At 38.2% G+C, this 18085-nt stretch overlaps 1 protein-coding gene across 1 annotated transcript; it reads right to left on the reverse strand.

Moving 5' to 3' along the window:
* Positions 1-3285: 3285 nt before the first annotated feature.
* Positions 3286-8490, reverse strand: LOC144378727 (uncharacterized). The gene has a single exon (XM_078063407.1). The coding sequence runs from the start codon at positions 7915-7917 to the stop codon at positions 6343-6345; it is 1575 nt and encodes a 524-aa protein (XP_077919533.1). The 5' UTR covers positions 7918-8490; the 3' UTR covers positions 3286-6342.
* Between the last annotated feature and the right edge of the window lie 9595 nt (positions 8491-18085).

Consider the following 18085-nt stretch of genomic DNA (forward strand, 5'->3'; position numbering starts at 1 on the left):
CTTTCTGAGTCTTACAGTCTGATAAGGCAAGGCCTCCTGCCATAGTCTTTTTCTACAAGCCTCTGTTCTTTAGGCCCTTTATATTTTCAAATAAAATTTTAACTCATCTTATCAGCTTCCACCAAAAGAAAAAAAGTGTTCGGGATTTGTATTGGTACTGCATTGAATCTATAAATCCTTTAAGTGACATCTCTACAATAATAAGTCTTAAAATTCATGAACACTGTGTATCACTCCACTTAGTTAAATCTCTAATGTCTCTGAATAAAGTTCTGAATAATGTTTCTTACAGTAGTCTTATACGTTTTTATTAGGGTCATTTCATGATACCTGAAATTTTTAATGCTCTTGTAAATGATATTGTACAATTTCATTGTCTAACTCTCTGTTGGTATATAGAAATACAATCGATTTGTATATTGATATTATACCAAGCAAAATTGATAAACTAATCGTTTATTAATTCTAATCGTTTTTGTGACTATTGTGTTGTAAATTTTTGAAACTTCGTATTTTCCCACTGCCTCAACATCCCCATAAACAAGCCTAGAGTACACCAATCAGGCAACCAGGTGTATCCCTGTAATAGGGTTCGCCCCTGCACAAGTTCCTTTTCCTACCCTTCCGTGTGACCTAGTTTCACACGGAAATATTCTCCAGTCTTTTCTTGTGTACTCCCCCAATAGGGCACTTCTAATAGGGGGTACTTCCTGACCCTCAATAAGGGCATTTACTCATGGATCCTTGCTCTCACTTCATTTCCTTGGTTGAGACTGATCCCCTGGCACTCCTTCCTGAGCAACCTCCTCTCAGCAAGCAATGACTCTGTGTCTCAGGACATGTGAGTATAATAAACTTTTTTTCCTGCAACTCTCCTGTGTCCCTTCTCCTGGCTGCAGCTGGCTGACAATCACCTAAAGGAACATAAAGCAGTTATTCTAGATTTTTACAAAAAGTCATATTCTCTTTTTTTTTTTAATTTGACAGAGAGAGAGAGAGAGAGCCAGAGGGCACAAGCTGGGGGGAATGGCAGAGGGATAGGGAGAGAAGCAGGCTTCCCACCAAGCAGGGAGCCAGATCATGACCTGAGTCGAGGCAGACGCCCAACCGACTAAGCCACCCAGGTGCCCCCATATTTTCTTTAAATAGTGAGTTTCCCCCATTCTTTTCCATTTTTATTTATTTATTTTTAAAAATATTTTATTTATTTGACAGAGACAGCGAGAGAGGGAACACAAGCAGGGGGAGTGGGAGAGGGAGAAGCAGGCTCCCCACTGATCAGGGAGCCCGACACAGGGATTCCATCCCAGGACCCTGGGATCACGATCTGAGCCGGAGGCACATGGTTAACAACTGAGCCACCCAGGCGCCCCCCTTTTTTTTCCCTTTTGCACTGGATGAGACCTCCAGTCTGATGTTGAAAGGGAGTGATGAAGCAGCATTGTCTTCTTCCTGATTTCAAAGTTTCTCCTTTAAGTATGATGTTTACCAAAGATTTTTGTAAACTCCCTTTATCAAATTAAGCCTTGCCCATGTGATTAAATCTCCATAAAAATAAATCCATAAACAGGGTGCCTCAGTCAGTAGAGCAGACAACTCTTGATTTCAGGGTAGTGAGTTCAAGCCCTACATTGGGTGTAGAGCTTACTTTAAAAAAAATCCATAAACTACAGAGAGCTTCCAGGTTGGTGAACATCTATCCATGTGCCAGAGGATGGTGCACTCCAACTCCACAGGGACAGAGCTCCTGCAACTGGGGACCTTTCTGGACCTCACCCTTAGGCTACACCTAAAAGGATGATGATGTATTCACTTAGCCCCATTGCCTTAAGGGTTCAGGGACATCTTGGCTGTTTTGGGAGAGTTTTGAGGTCCTTACAGAAAGAAAATCTTCCCTGGGCAAGGAAAAGGGGATCCAGCAGAAGGGGCTCCAAGGATGTCTCTAGCAAAGGAGAAATCTAGAGAAGTGAAATTGACTCAAGAAAGCACTCCAGGGTTGTCTCTGTGAAGAGATCTAGACCATAGAAAATGAGGGGAGGGGTGTTTTCTGGGATAAATAGGGCTTCTGGGATGTTCTATTGCTTGATCTGAGTGGTAGTAGATAGTTGTTCACACATAGCTGTTGCCATTTTATGTTAAACTGATACCTGCATGTGTGACTATTTAATATACTTTTCTGTATGGTATATTTTACAATACAAATGTTTTAATAATTGCAGATACTCCACTTTACACAGCTGGAAATCAGAATGAATAGCTTTTTAGTTCTTCTATCTCAACGATGACTGCTTATCACTACATAATACTGCATCCAATTTAATAATCGTCCTAATACACCACTAAAAATTCTGATGTCCCAAAATTATTTCTGTCCAACTTTATTTCCATGCTTCCATCAAGTATTTCAAAGAAAAAAAATAACAAAGCATCAAGATACTATTAACATTTATGCAGTATTGTATTTATTTGATTGCCTTCTATATGAAGCTGAAAGCCTCTACATGACTAGGTCAATATCATATAAATATTTCCATCATCAGTATCTTGGGTATGTGTCTGTCATGTTCTAGGCATCCATATATCTTTGCTCGAGTAAGTGAATAACTAGATTCTTTGAAGAAAAGAGAAATTGTGAATGCATCATTAGTAATTTGAGATTTTTTGTTCACCATTTAAGAGTAGAATCTTGGTGCTTGGGGATCTCGAAGTAACAATATCAGAGGGCTGAGGGTGGGATAACATGCCACCAGAAAGGTGATAGTGTGCTGCAGCCAAAGGTGAGATTTGAAAAAACAAAAAACATTATAAACTGTAAGGATAGAATTGGTGAAGTAAAGAAAAAATGAAGATGCTTGCTAGAAGCAGGATTGTTTCAGTGGCTTTTGCCTCTGGAGAGAATTTGTGGGCATTTCTGAGGGTGTGAATATCCCTCACTCTATGGTGGTGTCCATGTAGGAGAAGTACCATATAAACATTGGCCCCAGTCATGATCCCATGAATACAACATCTGGGAAAGTCTCTCCAGCTCAGGAGAGAAGTTGCAGCAGACCTCACTGCCAAACAACTAGGGAACATCTCTCAAGTTTTATCATTCAATGTGCAGTTAGCTGTCAAGCTTTGGTAGCTAATATCTATTAAGTTGAAGAAGATACATTTACATCTGTTTTGCTAAGCAGTTATTTTTTCATTAATTATCATTAATATTTTTATCATTTAATCTTGCATTATCATTGCAAGAACCCTGGCACTCAAAATACGGATAAAAATCAACAATTTTTGCAATAGTACTTTTTTCAAGTATATTTTTTATTGATGTAAAAATACACATAATATAAAATTAGCATTTCAAAGTATACAGTCCAGTGACATTTACTACATTCACAATGTTATGCAACTACCACCTCTACCTAGTTCCCATTTTCATCATTCTAAAAAAACAAATAAATCCATAACCATTAATCAGTCAGTCTCCATGCTCTCTTCTCCTCAGGCCCTAGAATCCACCAATTTGCCGTCTGTCTCTATAGATTTACCTATTCTGCACATTTCACACAATATATGGTCCTTTGTGTCTGACTTCTTTCACTTACCATGTTTTTGAGGCTTATGTTATAACATTCAACAACACTTCCCTTGTATGGGTAATCAATATTCCATTATGTATACGTATGTGTATACATGTATATACATACACATACCACATTTTGTTTATCCATTCATCCACTGGTGGACACTTGGATTATTTCCACCTTTTGGTTATTGTGAACAGTGCTGCTGTGAACATTCATGTAGAAGTACTGAAGTACCTGCTTTCAGTTTTGTTGAATATTTAGCTGGGAGTGGAATTCCGGGGTCATTTAGTAATTCTATAGTTAACTTTTTAAAGGAACTGCCAAATTGTTTTCCACAGCAACTGAACCACTTTCCATTCCAGCTATGTTCAAGAATTCCAATTTCTGCGATGTTGTCCTTAATATTAGTAAATACTGGGCATTTTAGGAAATGCTAAGAGAGAAAATGTTTCTAGTGCCCAAGGACATGTTTTCATAATAAATCCAAAGTTCCTGCATTATACAGCACTTGCAATAACTATACATGAACACAAGTCTTTTCAACCCCCTTCATCTCCTACGTTGCTTATTTTTTAATATTCCATGTAAATCTTTTATCACTTTTGCATATCTAAGAAATAAGGCTCTAGAATACTGGAGGTTTCAAGTAGTGATAGTTCATCACACTTGGCAGAAACACCACGAAAGACAGCAAAAATAAGGAGAGCAAACTTACAGTCTAATTCTTTAGAATTCTTATTGAGTTAAATTATATATTACAAGATATTCTGATTTATAAGGAAATAGAACATTCCTATTTACATGAGATTTTATTACATAATGTTCTATGTCTATGCTGAGAATTTATTAAACCCTAAAAATTATGTTCCTTCATGTAATTCCAAAAAATAATAAAGTCAAATACATAAAGTCCATGTTATATAGTATAGTCCACAATATAACCCCTACAAACCTTTGTCACTATTCAACTTATTATTTTTTTATATATTCAAACGGCATCATATTTGCAGTGAAAATGTCTAATATTTTTGGTAGAATATTCTCTGGAATCCTTTCTAAAACAATTATGTTAAGCCCTTACAAAATAATTTCATTCTATACATGGTTTCCAAGTTTAGCTAATTGCCCAGATCTAAAATGCCATCAAATGTAGAAAAGCTGTAACAACTAAATGAGGACATTCCATTGACTATAACATGCATCACAATTGAAGATATGGTCAGATGTGAAGAAATAAATCCAGAAATACAAAAATAAAACATAATCACTGATGCTTTTGCCACATTCACTGCTCTGTGTAGAGCAATTTCTATTTTTTTTAAGAGCTTATGATGTTTAATGACATCAAATCCTCCATAGAAAGCATTTTTAGTGACTATAATCACAGTATTTCTATAATATATGATATGATTCCTTAAGGATTTTATAACTTTACTGAACCTAGAAATTGTTCCCTTGCCTGAGAATAGGATCTCTCTGCTACGTGAATTAGAGAGCAATTAAAAGCTCCGAATTGTACCTTGTTTGAGGAAAGCATCAGCATCGTAGAAACTCTGACTGGAAAGCAAGGGCTTTGGGTGAGTGCACTAACCTCTGCCTCTGGACTTCTTCCCAGCCTGCTCCTACCTACAGGTCCTGGACGTGAGCCGCATCCTCCCTCCACATCCCTGTCGCAGACTAGCTGCCCCCACAGCCCACATCCTTTTACCCTGGCCATTTCTCCTGCCTAATGGGGTTTTATGCAATTCGGAGTTTTTTTCATAAACTGACATTTTTATTTGTATGGCCTTTAGTCAATGGGAGATTTTTGTAATAAGAAACCAAGGACCTCCCTTCAGTCCTGAACAGGTTTTCCCTCTGATTCCAACTCAGAGTATTATATACCTTTCTAGTTTACAACTCACTAAATGTGTGATTATACTTCACGCCCTTTACTATTCTGCATTCTTAAAGTCCTATTTTTGTTTTACATTTCAGAAAACGTGAAACAATCTGTTCAATAAAATATGAAATTACTTTAAAAGGCTCTGAATTGTAAATAAAGCATTGTAGATAATCACTGCAATTAATGACATTTCTTTCCTGATATGCGATGAGTTTTGTGGCCAAAGGATTTATCTATTATATGATTTTGCAGATAATTAGTGGCTTTGACATGTAGATGAAGGCTTTACTACGTTTACTACACTAAATAGGGGTTTCCTCCTACTTGAGTTTGCTGATGTAAGGAAGATATGCATTAATTGGGAAGACTGTACCACATTCATAGCATCTGTAGGATCTCTCTCCTGTACAAATGGTCAAAGAGTTTTGACTTTCTAGAGAATGCTATCATTATCACAAAATTCATGAAATTTTTATGTACAATGAGATGTGATTTTTCTTGGCTTTTCTGCACTAACTGCAACGGCAGGGTCCCTCCCCTTAATGAATACCCTAATGTATAACAAATGTGATTTGAAAAGAATGATTTCCCACTTTCACTGCATTCACAGGTGTTGCCTCCTAAACACATAGCCTGTGACTTTCAAATGAAATTTTTGACAATCACTGCATTTACAATGTTGCTCTCTTCTGGCAAGATCCCTGTGGTATACTGGGAGGAGTCTTCAGATGAAAGGCTTACAACTTTCATTGCATCTATAAGGTTTATTTCCTATAGAAGTTCCAGAAAGGTCTACTATAATCACAGCATTCATGGCATTTCTATTTTACATGAGTTCTCTGAACAGATAGGACTATTCAAAAACTATTTCTCACATTTCTACACTCATTGCATAGAGAATTTTCCTCTATGATGAGTTTGCTGATGATTAGTAAGAGCTGACTTCCGAAAGAAGGCTTTTTGACATTCATTGCATCCATAGGGCCTCTCTCCTGTGTGAGTTCTCCGGTGACCAATGAGAGTTGACAAAGTAGCAAATGCTTTCTTACAATCACAGCATTCATATGGTTTCTCTCCTGTATGAATTCTCTGATGTACAGTGAGATAGGATTTAGCCGTAAAGGCTTTATTACATACACCACATTTGAAAGGCTTCTCACCTGTATGGGTTCTCTGATGTATAATGAGAGTTGACTTACAGGACAAAACCTTTCCACATTCACTGCATCCATGAGATTTCACTCTCGCATGACAATTTTGCAAATGGTTAGTGAGACCTGACTTCTGGATGAAAGCCTGTTGACATTCATCGCATCCATATGGTCTCTCTCCTGTGTGAATTCGCTGATGAATCATAAGATGTGCCTTAGTGGAGAAGGCTTTCTCACAATCTGAACATTCATATGGTTTCTCTCCTGTATGAATTCTCTGATGGACAATAAGATGTGCCTTTGATGTGAAAGCTTTATCACATACACTGCATTTGAAGGGCTTCTCACCTGTATGGGTTCTCTGATGTATAATGAGAGTTGACTGAGACGACAAAACCTTCCCACATTCACTGCATCCATGAGATTTCCCAACTGCATGCTGAGTTTTCTTATGATTAGTAAGATCTGACTTCTGGATGAAGGCTTGCTGACATTGACTACATCCATACGGTCTCTCTCCTGTGTGAATTAGCTGATGAATCATGAGTTGAGCCTTTTTTGAGAAAGCTTTCTCACAATCCGAGCATTCATATGGTTTCTCTCCTGTGTGAGTTCTCTGATGCACAGTGAGATGCGTCCGAACCATGAAGGCTTTATCACATACTTTGCATCTGAAAGGTCTCTCTCCTGAATGAGTTCTCTGATGTAAAGTGAGTTTTGACTTCCAAGGAAAAGCCTTCCCGCATTTACTGCATGTATAGGATTTCCCTTCTCTATGACGAGTTTTCTGATGATAGATGAGTGCTGACTTTGTAATGAATGCTTTTTGACATTGACTACATCCATATGGTCTCTCTCCTGTGTGAATTCGCTGATGGATTATGAGCTGAGCCTTTTTTGAGAAGGCTTTCTCACAATCCGAGCATTCATATGGTTTCTCTCCTGTGTGGGTTCTCTGATGTACCGTCAGATGTGTCCGAACCATGAAGGCTTTATCACATACTCTGCATCTGAAAGGTCTCTCTCCTGAATGAGTTCTCTGATGTAAAGTGAGTTTTGACTTCCAAGGAAAAGCTTTCCCACATTTACTGCATGTATAGGATTTCCCTTCTCTATGATGAGTTTTCTGATGACAGATGAGTGCTGACATTGTAATGAAGGCTTTTTGACATTGACTGCACCCAAATGGTCTGTCCCCTGTGTGAGTCTGTTGATGAGTAATTAGCTTTAACTTACTGGGAAAGGCTTTCCTACAATCACAGCATTCATGGGATTTCTTTCCTGCATGAGTTCTCTGAAGCACGGTCATGAGTGGTTCATAAGCATTCACTGCACATTTATTGCATCCATATGGTTTCTTACCTAAAGGATTTGGGTCATAATTAGTGAGCTCTGACTTTTTTTTTTTTTTTTAAAGATTTTTATTTATTTATTTGACAGAGAGAGACACAGCGAAAGAGGGAACACAAGCAGGGGGAGAGGGAGAGGGAGAAGCAGACTCCCCGCTGAGCAGGGAGCCTGATGCGGGGCTCGATCCCAGCACCCTGGGATCATGACCTGAGCCGAAGGCAGACGCTTAACGGCTGAGCCACCCAGGCGCCCCTGAGCTCTGACTTTTGAGTGAAAGCCAGTGTACCCACAATAGAATAAGCAAGATAATAAGGAAAGGTCCAGAAAAATATTTTTTTCCATTTACTATAAAAAATATTAATGAGACAATCAGTAAAATTTGAGTAAGCTCTGTAGATTGGGTAATAGTTCTGTATCGATATCAATATTCTGATTTTGATTTTTTTTTTTTTTTGAGTATTTTGGTCACTTGAAAAAATTAACTTGTTTCTAGGAAATACACACTTAAGTATTTAGGGATAAAGAGCTCAGAAAAACAGGATGTGTGTATGTGTATGAATGGAATAATAGGTGGATAGACTGTGATAACGCAAATGTGGTAAAATATTACCACTTAGGGAAATCCACAAAAAGAATATGTAAGGGGTGCCTGGGTGGCTCAGTCGGTTAAGCATCTGTCTTTGGCTCAGGTGATGATCTCAGGATCCTGGGATTGAGCCCTGAGTCAGGTGCTGTGCTCTGCAGGGAGTCTGTTTCTCCCTCTGCCCCTCACCCCACTCATTCTCCCTCTCTCTCAAATAAATGAATAAAACCTTTAAAAAAAAAAAGAATATGTAAGAAATTTGTGTTTAATTTTGGGATTTCTCACTAAGTCTAAACTATTCAGAAATAACATTTTCAAAGGGAGAAGAATATAAAGAACCTTTATGTAAAGATATGTAGGAGTATTACTTATAATAGCCTGAATGCGGAAGGGATAATTTGTTTCATATTCACACAATGGCATCCTGCACAGTACTCTGGTACTATTGATCTAGTGCTGGTTACACAGCATACTGACTGTAAAAATTAACTGAGCTGTACCCTTATATCTATATATTTTTGTGTGTGTATGTTATACTTCAAAAAATTTTTACATAAAAAGGTAGGAAAAAAAAAATTAGGCAGGAGTCAGGAAATGCTCACATGTAGGAGGAATTTGGATATTATACTAATAGTAACAGGATGCCATTCAAGGTAATAGTGGGAGAGAGATGACATGTCCTGATTTTCACTTTAAGAAGTTAATCCTGTGTGCATATATATCAGTTATCACACTAACAAGGTCTTAAGTATTGTGACATAAATACTATTTTTAGGATTGCGGACTGTGCTTGGGAAAATTGGTAAAGACCTGCTATGGCAAACAGCATTTTTTTGGATTATACTTTAGATCTTCCCTCTTTTCTCCAACTCAGAAGACTGTTTTTTCCATATGATGGTTTAATTATCTTCCATACCCAGATAATTGTCAGTACCTGATATCTTTATAAATCTGCATGTTTCTAAAGTTTGTTTTAGTCTTCATGAATTTGGGGGGTGAGAGGATGGAAAAACTGACTTCTATTACTTTTTAAAAATAAATAATAAAAAAAGACCAAGAAATCTGGCTATTATGTAGAGAATAGAGAGAAGCAGGAGTAAAGAAGTGAGAGCATTCTCAAGAAAACTATGATAACTTTGGCAAGAGACAATGGATGTTGGGGCTTGGGTGAAACAATAGTTATAGAAAGGAGTGGAGGACCCCCAGATATAATATGGAGAAAGTACAGACTATACTCGCTAATGGACTGGATTTGTGGTGTAAGTGAGAAGAGGAACCAAGAGTGACATGACGTTTGAAGTAGTTATTAGATCTCCAAGTGCAGAAATGAAATATCTAGGCGAATGTGTGTGGATAAAAGAAGGTCTGGGCTGGAGACAGAAATTTGGGGCTCATCAGCGTATAAATAGTATTCTTAAGGCCATGAAAATGAATGAAACCACACTGATAGAAATAGGCAAGGATGAAGCTTCATGCTCTGTGACTCTGGAGACTTTTGAAGATGCCCAGAGAATGGAGAAAGTCCATCCATCAGGTGCAAACAATGACCAAAAAAAAGATGCCAACATGTCTTGAACAAGTATCTGGGAGAGGCAGGTTAGAATGAAGCATCCTTGGCTTCTCACTCAAAGATAAGCATAGTTAAGCTCTCTTACTGATTCTTCTCTAATTCTTCATGTAACAGACAACAAGCTGTAATATATTTAGACACCACACTATGGTCAACATTCCCACCTTTTAGCTTGTTTTGATACATTTTCAGATGGCCCACAGAAGTCCAAAAACCTGATCCCAGGATAAAAGGCTTCTGTGTTAACCAGAAGAATTGTTACATCACTTGATCAGGTAAAAGGGGTGAAAACAAGAGCTGCAGAGAAAATAGGAAGGGGCACTGCCAGTGAGGAAGTAGAAGAGGAGGAGGAGGTCTGGAAGCTGCACAGGAAACATTATACTGAACATGAATCAATCCAAAGAGAGAAAAAGAGGTGCACATCTCCCTTGAAACACCAGGCAAATGAGAGCCTCATTAATGATTTCTGTAATTACCTTGATTTACATTAATGATTCTGTAATTACCAATTATCTGTAACGACCTTTAAAGTTTTAGCCTTGTTAAAACACATTTGGAAGGGGTCATCCCCTCATGGCCAACTATGTTACTTTCAAAGTCTCACATCTTCTTGTTCTCAGTTGCTCACTTACCTGAAAAGCACTGACATTGCATTTCATCTTCTAGGCTCCATGACTCTTCTCCATGCTCGAAATTAAGGATCATATCTGGCTTGGTAGCTGGATAGCCTGTTCATGGGAAATGACAAAGACTTGGACACTTATAATTGGACTTGGTGGGGGATATCTAGGAAAAGCACAAAAGTCTCAGGAATTGACATAGTTTCACCTTGACAGATTAAATATCTATCGAAGGTGAGAGCACATAAGTTCTATATGGAAACAGAAGACAGACTAAGAATCTATTGCCTATAAACTAAAGTCCAGTATCTTAAAGCTCTTTGGAAGCCAGGGCAACTGAAAAAGAAAAGGCTATTGTCTGTGACACTTTGAATGACACACAGCAATCATCTTTAACTATTGTCACAGGTTGCTGTAATTCTCCAACATCATACCCAGATATAGATTGTTCTGAGCAGAACCTAGTAGCTGCCACTCTTCCCAGGTAAAGTCCACAGATACATCCTCAAATGACATTAATCCCTATAATAACACATTGTTCTTCAATTTGTAGTGACCATTACTGATGTGAAAAAGACCTCTAGGTATATGTTCTGGTTGTTTTTACCATAACTTACAAAGGCTATGTCTTTGTGTAATAGTTTTCATTATTCATTATGGAAAGAAGTAAAATGCCATTAAATCTATCTTCCCATATTATAATATATAGATGTGTTAAATCAACATGTTGTACATCTTAAATTTATATGTTATATGTCAAATATATTTCAATTAAAAACTCTATTGCAATTGTACACTTAATTATCAACTAATCCGACAAATTAGAAGTTTTTGAAAGGTATATCCATTAAATCCTACAGGTAAAATATCCCTGAAATAGAAATCTCTGAAAAATATTTTTTTTAATTTTTATTTATTTTTAAAAACATTTTTAACATCTACTTAAAGATAAAGAACTAAGTGCTAACATAAAAACACAGCAAATATTGGCCCTCAAGGAGCTTTTATATATTTTTTCCCAACGAAATACTACCTTTTATTTATTTTTATTGACGTATAATTGACATAAAACATTAGTTTCAGGTTGTGCAAAATAATGATTTGCAATATATTTGTGAGATGACTGCCACAGTAAGTCTAGTTAGCATTTACCACCATATATAGTTACAGGGAAACATGTATCAACAGAAAGAACATAGAATCAGACTTGAAATGACTGCACATGAGTAATTATAACCCAGGATATTAATATGTTTTTAATATATTGAGAAATAAAACATCCAAAATATGGGGAAAGAATGAAATATTAAAATGACCATTCAGGGGCACCTGGCTGGCTCAGTCGGTAGAGCATGTGACTCTTGATTTTGGGGTTGTGAGCACAAGCCCCACACTGTGTGTAGAAATTACTTAAAAATAAAATCTTTTAAAAAATGACCATTCAGATGTATCTCTGATGTTCAGATGCGTATGAACCATCAGAAAATTGAGCAATTGAAACTTGAACAATGTGGAGGTTAGGGGCACCAACCCCCATGCTGTTGAAAATCCACGTATAACCTTTGATTCCCCCAAAACTTAACTACTAATAGCCTACTGTTGACCAGAAGCCTTGTTGATAACATAAAGTTAATTGACACAAATTTTATGTTTTCTATACTGTAGTCTTACAATAAAGTAAGCTAGAGAAAAGAAATGTTATTGAGAAGAGATGGGGAGCCTGGGTGGCTCAGTTGGCTAAGCGTCTGCCTTCGGCTCAAGTCATGATTTCAGGGATCTGAGATGGAGCCCAGCATCAGGCTCCCTGCTCAGCAGGGAGTCTACTTCTCCCTCTCCCTTTGCCCCTCCCCTCTGCTTGTGCTCTCTCTCTCTCAAATAAATAAAATCTTTTAAAATAAATAAATAAATGAAAATAAAAAATAAAAATTAGTGTGAAATAAGGTATTTTTCGTCACTAGAAGTCCAATGCGCTACACATTACACAGAGCCACTTGAAATAAACACATTTTTTGAAATGAACACAATCTTATTTATTTTTTACTTTTATTTTTTTAAGTTTATTTATTTATTATTAATCTCTACACCCAAAATGGGGCTCAAACTCACCACCCTGAGATCACAAGTCACACGCTCTTCTGACTGAGCCAGCCAGGCACCCCAAGGACATTTTTAAATAAACAAAATGTGAGAGAATTCACTGCTGAAAGATCTGCACAGAAAAATCTTAAAGGATATTTTCAGGCTGAAAGAAAATTATGCTAGTTGAAAATTCAGATCAACAGAAAAGTAGTGAACACCAGAAATGGTAAATAATGGGATATTTGTAAGGTTCTTATTCTTCTCATTTTCTTTAAAGGGTAAATTGTTTAGGAGAGGTCATGGGCCAAATCCAGCTCCCTGCCTACTTTTCTTTCCTTTTTTTTTTTTTTTAAAGATTTTATTTATTTATTTGTCAGAAAGAGAGCACAAGCAGGAGGAATGGCAGCAGAGGGAGAAGCAGGCTCCCTGCTGAGCAAGGAGCCCGATGCAGGACTCGATCCCAGGACCCTGGGATCATGACTTGAGCTGAAGGCAGACGCTCAACCAACTGAGCCACCCAGGCATCCCTCCCTGCCTACTTTTTTTTTTTTTTAAGATTTTACTTATTTATTTGACAGAGAGAGACACAGCGAGAGAGGGAACACAAGCAGGGGGAGTGGGAGAGGGAGAAGCAGGCTTCCCACTGAGCAGGGAGCCCGATGCAGGGCTTGACCCCAGGACCCTGGGATCATGACCTGAGCCGAAGGCAGACGCTTAACAACTGAGCCACCCAGGCACCCCACCTGCCTACTTTTCTAAGTTAAGTTTTATTTGACCATAACCACATCCATTTGTTTACCTATCTATGAATGCTTTCACTATAGAACAGATGATTGAACAGATTTGATAGAGACTGTATGGCCAGCCAAGCTGAAAATATTTACTATCTGGCCCTCTGTTGCCTAAGAATGAAATTAGTAACAACGTAAGGTGGGTTTGTAACAATAAAAAACTAAAAGGTGGGGCAATGGTAGCTCAAAAGACAGAGAATGGACTTAAAAGGAATTATACTGCCATTAGGTTATTAAATTTTTGGAAGTGTGAAATAGAATGTGTGAATTACAAGTGTGAAGTAGGCAAGGTAAGGTGTGTGAAATGAACAGTGTAAAATGTCATGATATCAATCCTAGGTCAACCGTGATGAATGAAAGATGTCACACTGTGAGCTCTATAGTAACCACTAAAATAACAATAAAATCAATAATAATAAAACAAGAAATACTACTTAACCCAGCACAGTCTGCCCTTGAGGCACCAAAATTCACCATTCCATGTGCAAAATGCACTTTTCCCTTAGGACTGAGAATGAGACAAACTGTCCACCCATCATACTAGAGAACCTCACAGTGCAATAAGACAAGAAAAATAATAGGCTTAAAGATCAGAAAAGAATACTGTTGCTATTTGCAGACAACAGGATTGTGTATAAAGAAAACCCAAGAAAGCCTACAGAAAACTACTAAAACTTATGAGTGAATCTACCAAATTCACAAGACAAAAGATCAAAATATTAAAAAATCAGTTGTATTTCTGTACTAGCAAACAATTGAAAAATAAAATTAAGACAAAAAAATCCTTATACCCAAGAGTAAATCAAAGATGTACAAGACTGCTATGATGAAAAGCACAAAACATTACTGAAACAAAGAATGCCCAAACAAAAGAAAAGCTGTATCATGTTCATGGATGGCGAGGCTCCCCACCAATCTTTTTTCACTAAGGTAGATTTAATATAATCTCTACCAAAATTACCAAAGGCATTTTTAAAACAAGTAAACAAGCTAATTTTCACATTTATATGGATAAGCAAAGGATGTAGAAAAGCCAAAACAATAGTGAAATAGAAGAACAAAGTTGGAGAAGTTAATTATCTGATTTCAAGACGTAAGCTCCAGGAAATAATTATTTCCTCTAAGGAGCTGGTCTGATTTCTCCTTAGGAATAATACATATCATATAACTTTGAGTGTTTCTCATCTATTATTTCTTTAGGTAGAATTCTAAAGATGTCCCTTCAAGATTCCTGCTCCTTAGTTGTCCAATCAAATGAATTTAGGTACTGTGTTTGGAGATGTAATTAAGGCTACTACTCAGTTGACTGTACACAGGGAGATGAACCTGGATAATCAGGGTACAATGTAATCACATAAGCAGCTAGAAGCAGAAGAGGAAGATGTTTCAGGAAGGAAGCTGGAGAAACTGGAAGCATAAGAGGAACTCAACTGATTGCTGGAAAAGGACCATATGTAAAGCACCAGAAAGAATATAAGCAGCCTCTAGGAACAAAGATCAACCTGCAGCTGATAGCCAGTGAGGAAACAGGGGGCTCAGTCATATGGTCACAGGGAATGGATTCTACCAAAACCTGAATAATCTTGGAAGCAGCTTCTTCCCAGAGCCTTCTAATAAAACTCTGTGGGCCCACATTTATTTCAGTCTTAATGAAATCCAGGGCAGAGAAATTAGCCAAGCCAATCCCAGCTTCTGACTTAAAGAACGTGAGATAATAAATTTGCATTGTTTTAAGTTGCTAAAAGTTTGTGAGAATTTGTTTTTGACACCAAGAGGAAACTAACACATTATCGATACTGGAAACATTAGAAAGTATTTGTAATTCAATTTAAATACATCATACATTCTTACATATCTGTTTACCTGTATTCCTTTAAGCAAACTCAGTGGTCTACATTTCGTTATTCTACCTTTGTCCTAATGTTGATTTTATGGCTTATTTTTCCTTCAATTCTGAATTTAGGAATGTTTGTATGTTTCCATTTGTTAATTATTTTTATAAGCCTCTGCAAATCCATGACAATGAAGGGCAAAACACAGAAAAAAACCCACCAGGGTCTTGGTCATTTTCTTCTGTTCTTAGGAAATTGCCAGCATTTTTAGTCTACTGTCTTTTCTGGTCTGACAATAGAGCTCTGATGAAGAATAAAGGAGACATTTCTGACAATAGAGCTCTGATGAAGAATAAAGGAGACATTTCAATGACAGGCTAGCTTTTAGAGATTTGACAATTACTCAACACCCTTCTTTTCATGAATTTTTTTTTTTTTTTTTTTAGAGAGAGCATGTGAGTGCAGGGAGTGGGGGGCAATGGGAGAGACAGAGGGAGAGAATCCCAAGCCGACTCAACGCTCAGTGTGGAGCCCGATACGGGACTCGGTCCCACGACCCTGAGATCATGATCTGAGCCAAAATCAAGAGTTGGATTCTCAACTGACTGAGCCACCCAGGTGCCCCACGAAGGATGAATTCTTAAATCACAAAGCTGGGGTTAGAAAATGGAGTCCTCAGAGAGCAGACTAATCAGTCCACACACCAACTAGGAATTTCTAGTCTTCTACCTTCACCCCTAATACACAGATACAAATACAGAGAAAGCCAAACCTGGAGTGACTGCTCTGTACAGAACCAGCACTAGGCAACTTGTTGTGGGGTAGCTGATTCTAGACTTCTTCTCTGAGTCTGGCAGGTTCTAAAATCTAGAGACCCAAATTCTAGACTGGAAAGCAAGATGAAGTAGGTGGAATCTGTAAATCTGTAGAGATTGTGTTGTAGGTTCTAAAGTATGTAAATCGAATTTCTTTCTGCTGAAATCATCTTCCCATTCATAACAATATTATTTCAAAGTTGCCTGCTTAGTCTTCAAGGCACTGCATGGCAGACATTGTTCTAGAAGTTCTCTGTTCGTGATGACAGAAAGAGGAGGCCAGGACAAGACACCCCACAGAATACATGAACACCCAAAGTTTTTCCTGGGGACCAGGAGGGGAAGGGATGGGATAAGGGGCAAAGTAAGGTTCAGTAGGACCCACAATCAAATTCCCCTCCCAAGCTCCCAACACAGGGTCCATCTAGCCTCCTAGAGCAGGAGGAATGAGGACAAATGCCTCCCACACAACAAAGGAGCTCTGTAGAGCCATCTCCTGCCCCAGCCATACAGCAGGACAGACCTACCAAGATCTGACTTTGTCCAAGCTGAGTCACAGGATGAGCTTGGAATTGACCCGTGGAAAGCCAATTCCCTCACATGCTGCATATAGAAGTCCCAGACATCTTTGATAGGGTCTGACAGGCACCCTCTTCAACAGCCACTTGAATCCAGGCAGAATTCTCATGTGAAGAAAAATAGACAAAGGCAGAGGAACTGCATGTTCCAGAACCCCTGTGGCAGCCAAATGGCCAAGAAGCACTAGCCACTAACTAGGAAGACAATGTATCCCAAACTGCACCTCCCAGAAATCTGTGGCTCAGCACAGGTGCCTCAGTTCCCAGAAAAACCAAAGAGGGATTAGACAGAGACCAAACTACACTCCCCAACTTCAGCTGGGCTTGGGTCTCCTCCTCATGGGACCTGGTCCTCACTGATGGAATTTACCTCCTTCTGACCTCTTCCTGGGAGGCTGAACAACCTGGGGGTGGGGGCTCTAGTGACTAGACTGGCCTCATCTACCCCTTTGCTCACGTGGAGAGAAACCCCACAGTAATTTTTATAATCCATTTGATACAACCTTCTTAAGTACACAGAATATTTATAATAGCTGTTTTTAACATCATTTTCTGTTAATTCTGTCACCCATGTCAATTTTGGGTCTCTATTGACTTTTCTTCATGTTTATAGATCCTAATTTCCTGTTTTGCTTTTGCATACCTGGGTAGGTTTTGACTAGATGCCAGACATTGTGATTTTGACACTGTTGGTTTTCTTGGTTGATGGATGGCTTTCTATTCTTTAAATACTACTGGGCTTAAAGTTAAACTACTTGGGAAGCAGTTAAACTACTTGGAAACAGTTTGGTTTTATAATAGCTTTGAGGCACCAAAATTCACCATTCCATGTGCAAAATGCACTTTTCCCTTAGGACTGAGAATGAGACAAACTGTCCACCCATCATACCAGAGAACCTCACAGTGCAATAAGACAAGAAAAATAATAGGCTTAAAGATCAGAAAAGAATACTGTTCCTATTTGCAGACAACAGGATTGTGTATAAAGAAAACCCAAGAAAGCCTACAGAAAACTACTAAAACTTATGAGTCAATCTACCAAATTCACATTTATGCTTTGTCAGGAAGGTTCAGAGTAGCTGTTACTCTAGAGTCAATTTGAGCGACACCCCCCCACCCACTGAAGTACTATTTTTCTGAAGATCCACTTTATTTTCCAAATGTTGGGAGGGGTTTCCATTCCAACTGGTGGAAACAAATTATTCCCAACCTGTGCAAATTCCAAGGATGGTTCTGCCTGTTCCTTTCCAGTGGTTCTT

This window comes from Halichoerus grypus, chromosome 15 (genome assembly GCF_964656455.1).
Source record: "Halichoerus grypus chromosome 15, mHalGry1.hap1.1, whole genome shotgun sequence".
Taxonomy (NCBI): domain Eukaryota; kingdom Metazoa; phylum Chordata; class Mammalia; order Carnivora; family Phocidae; genus Halichoerus; species Halichoerus grypus.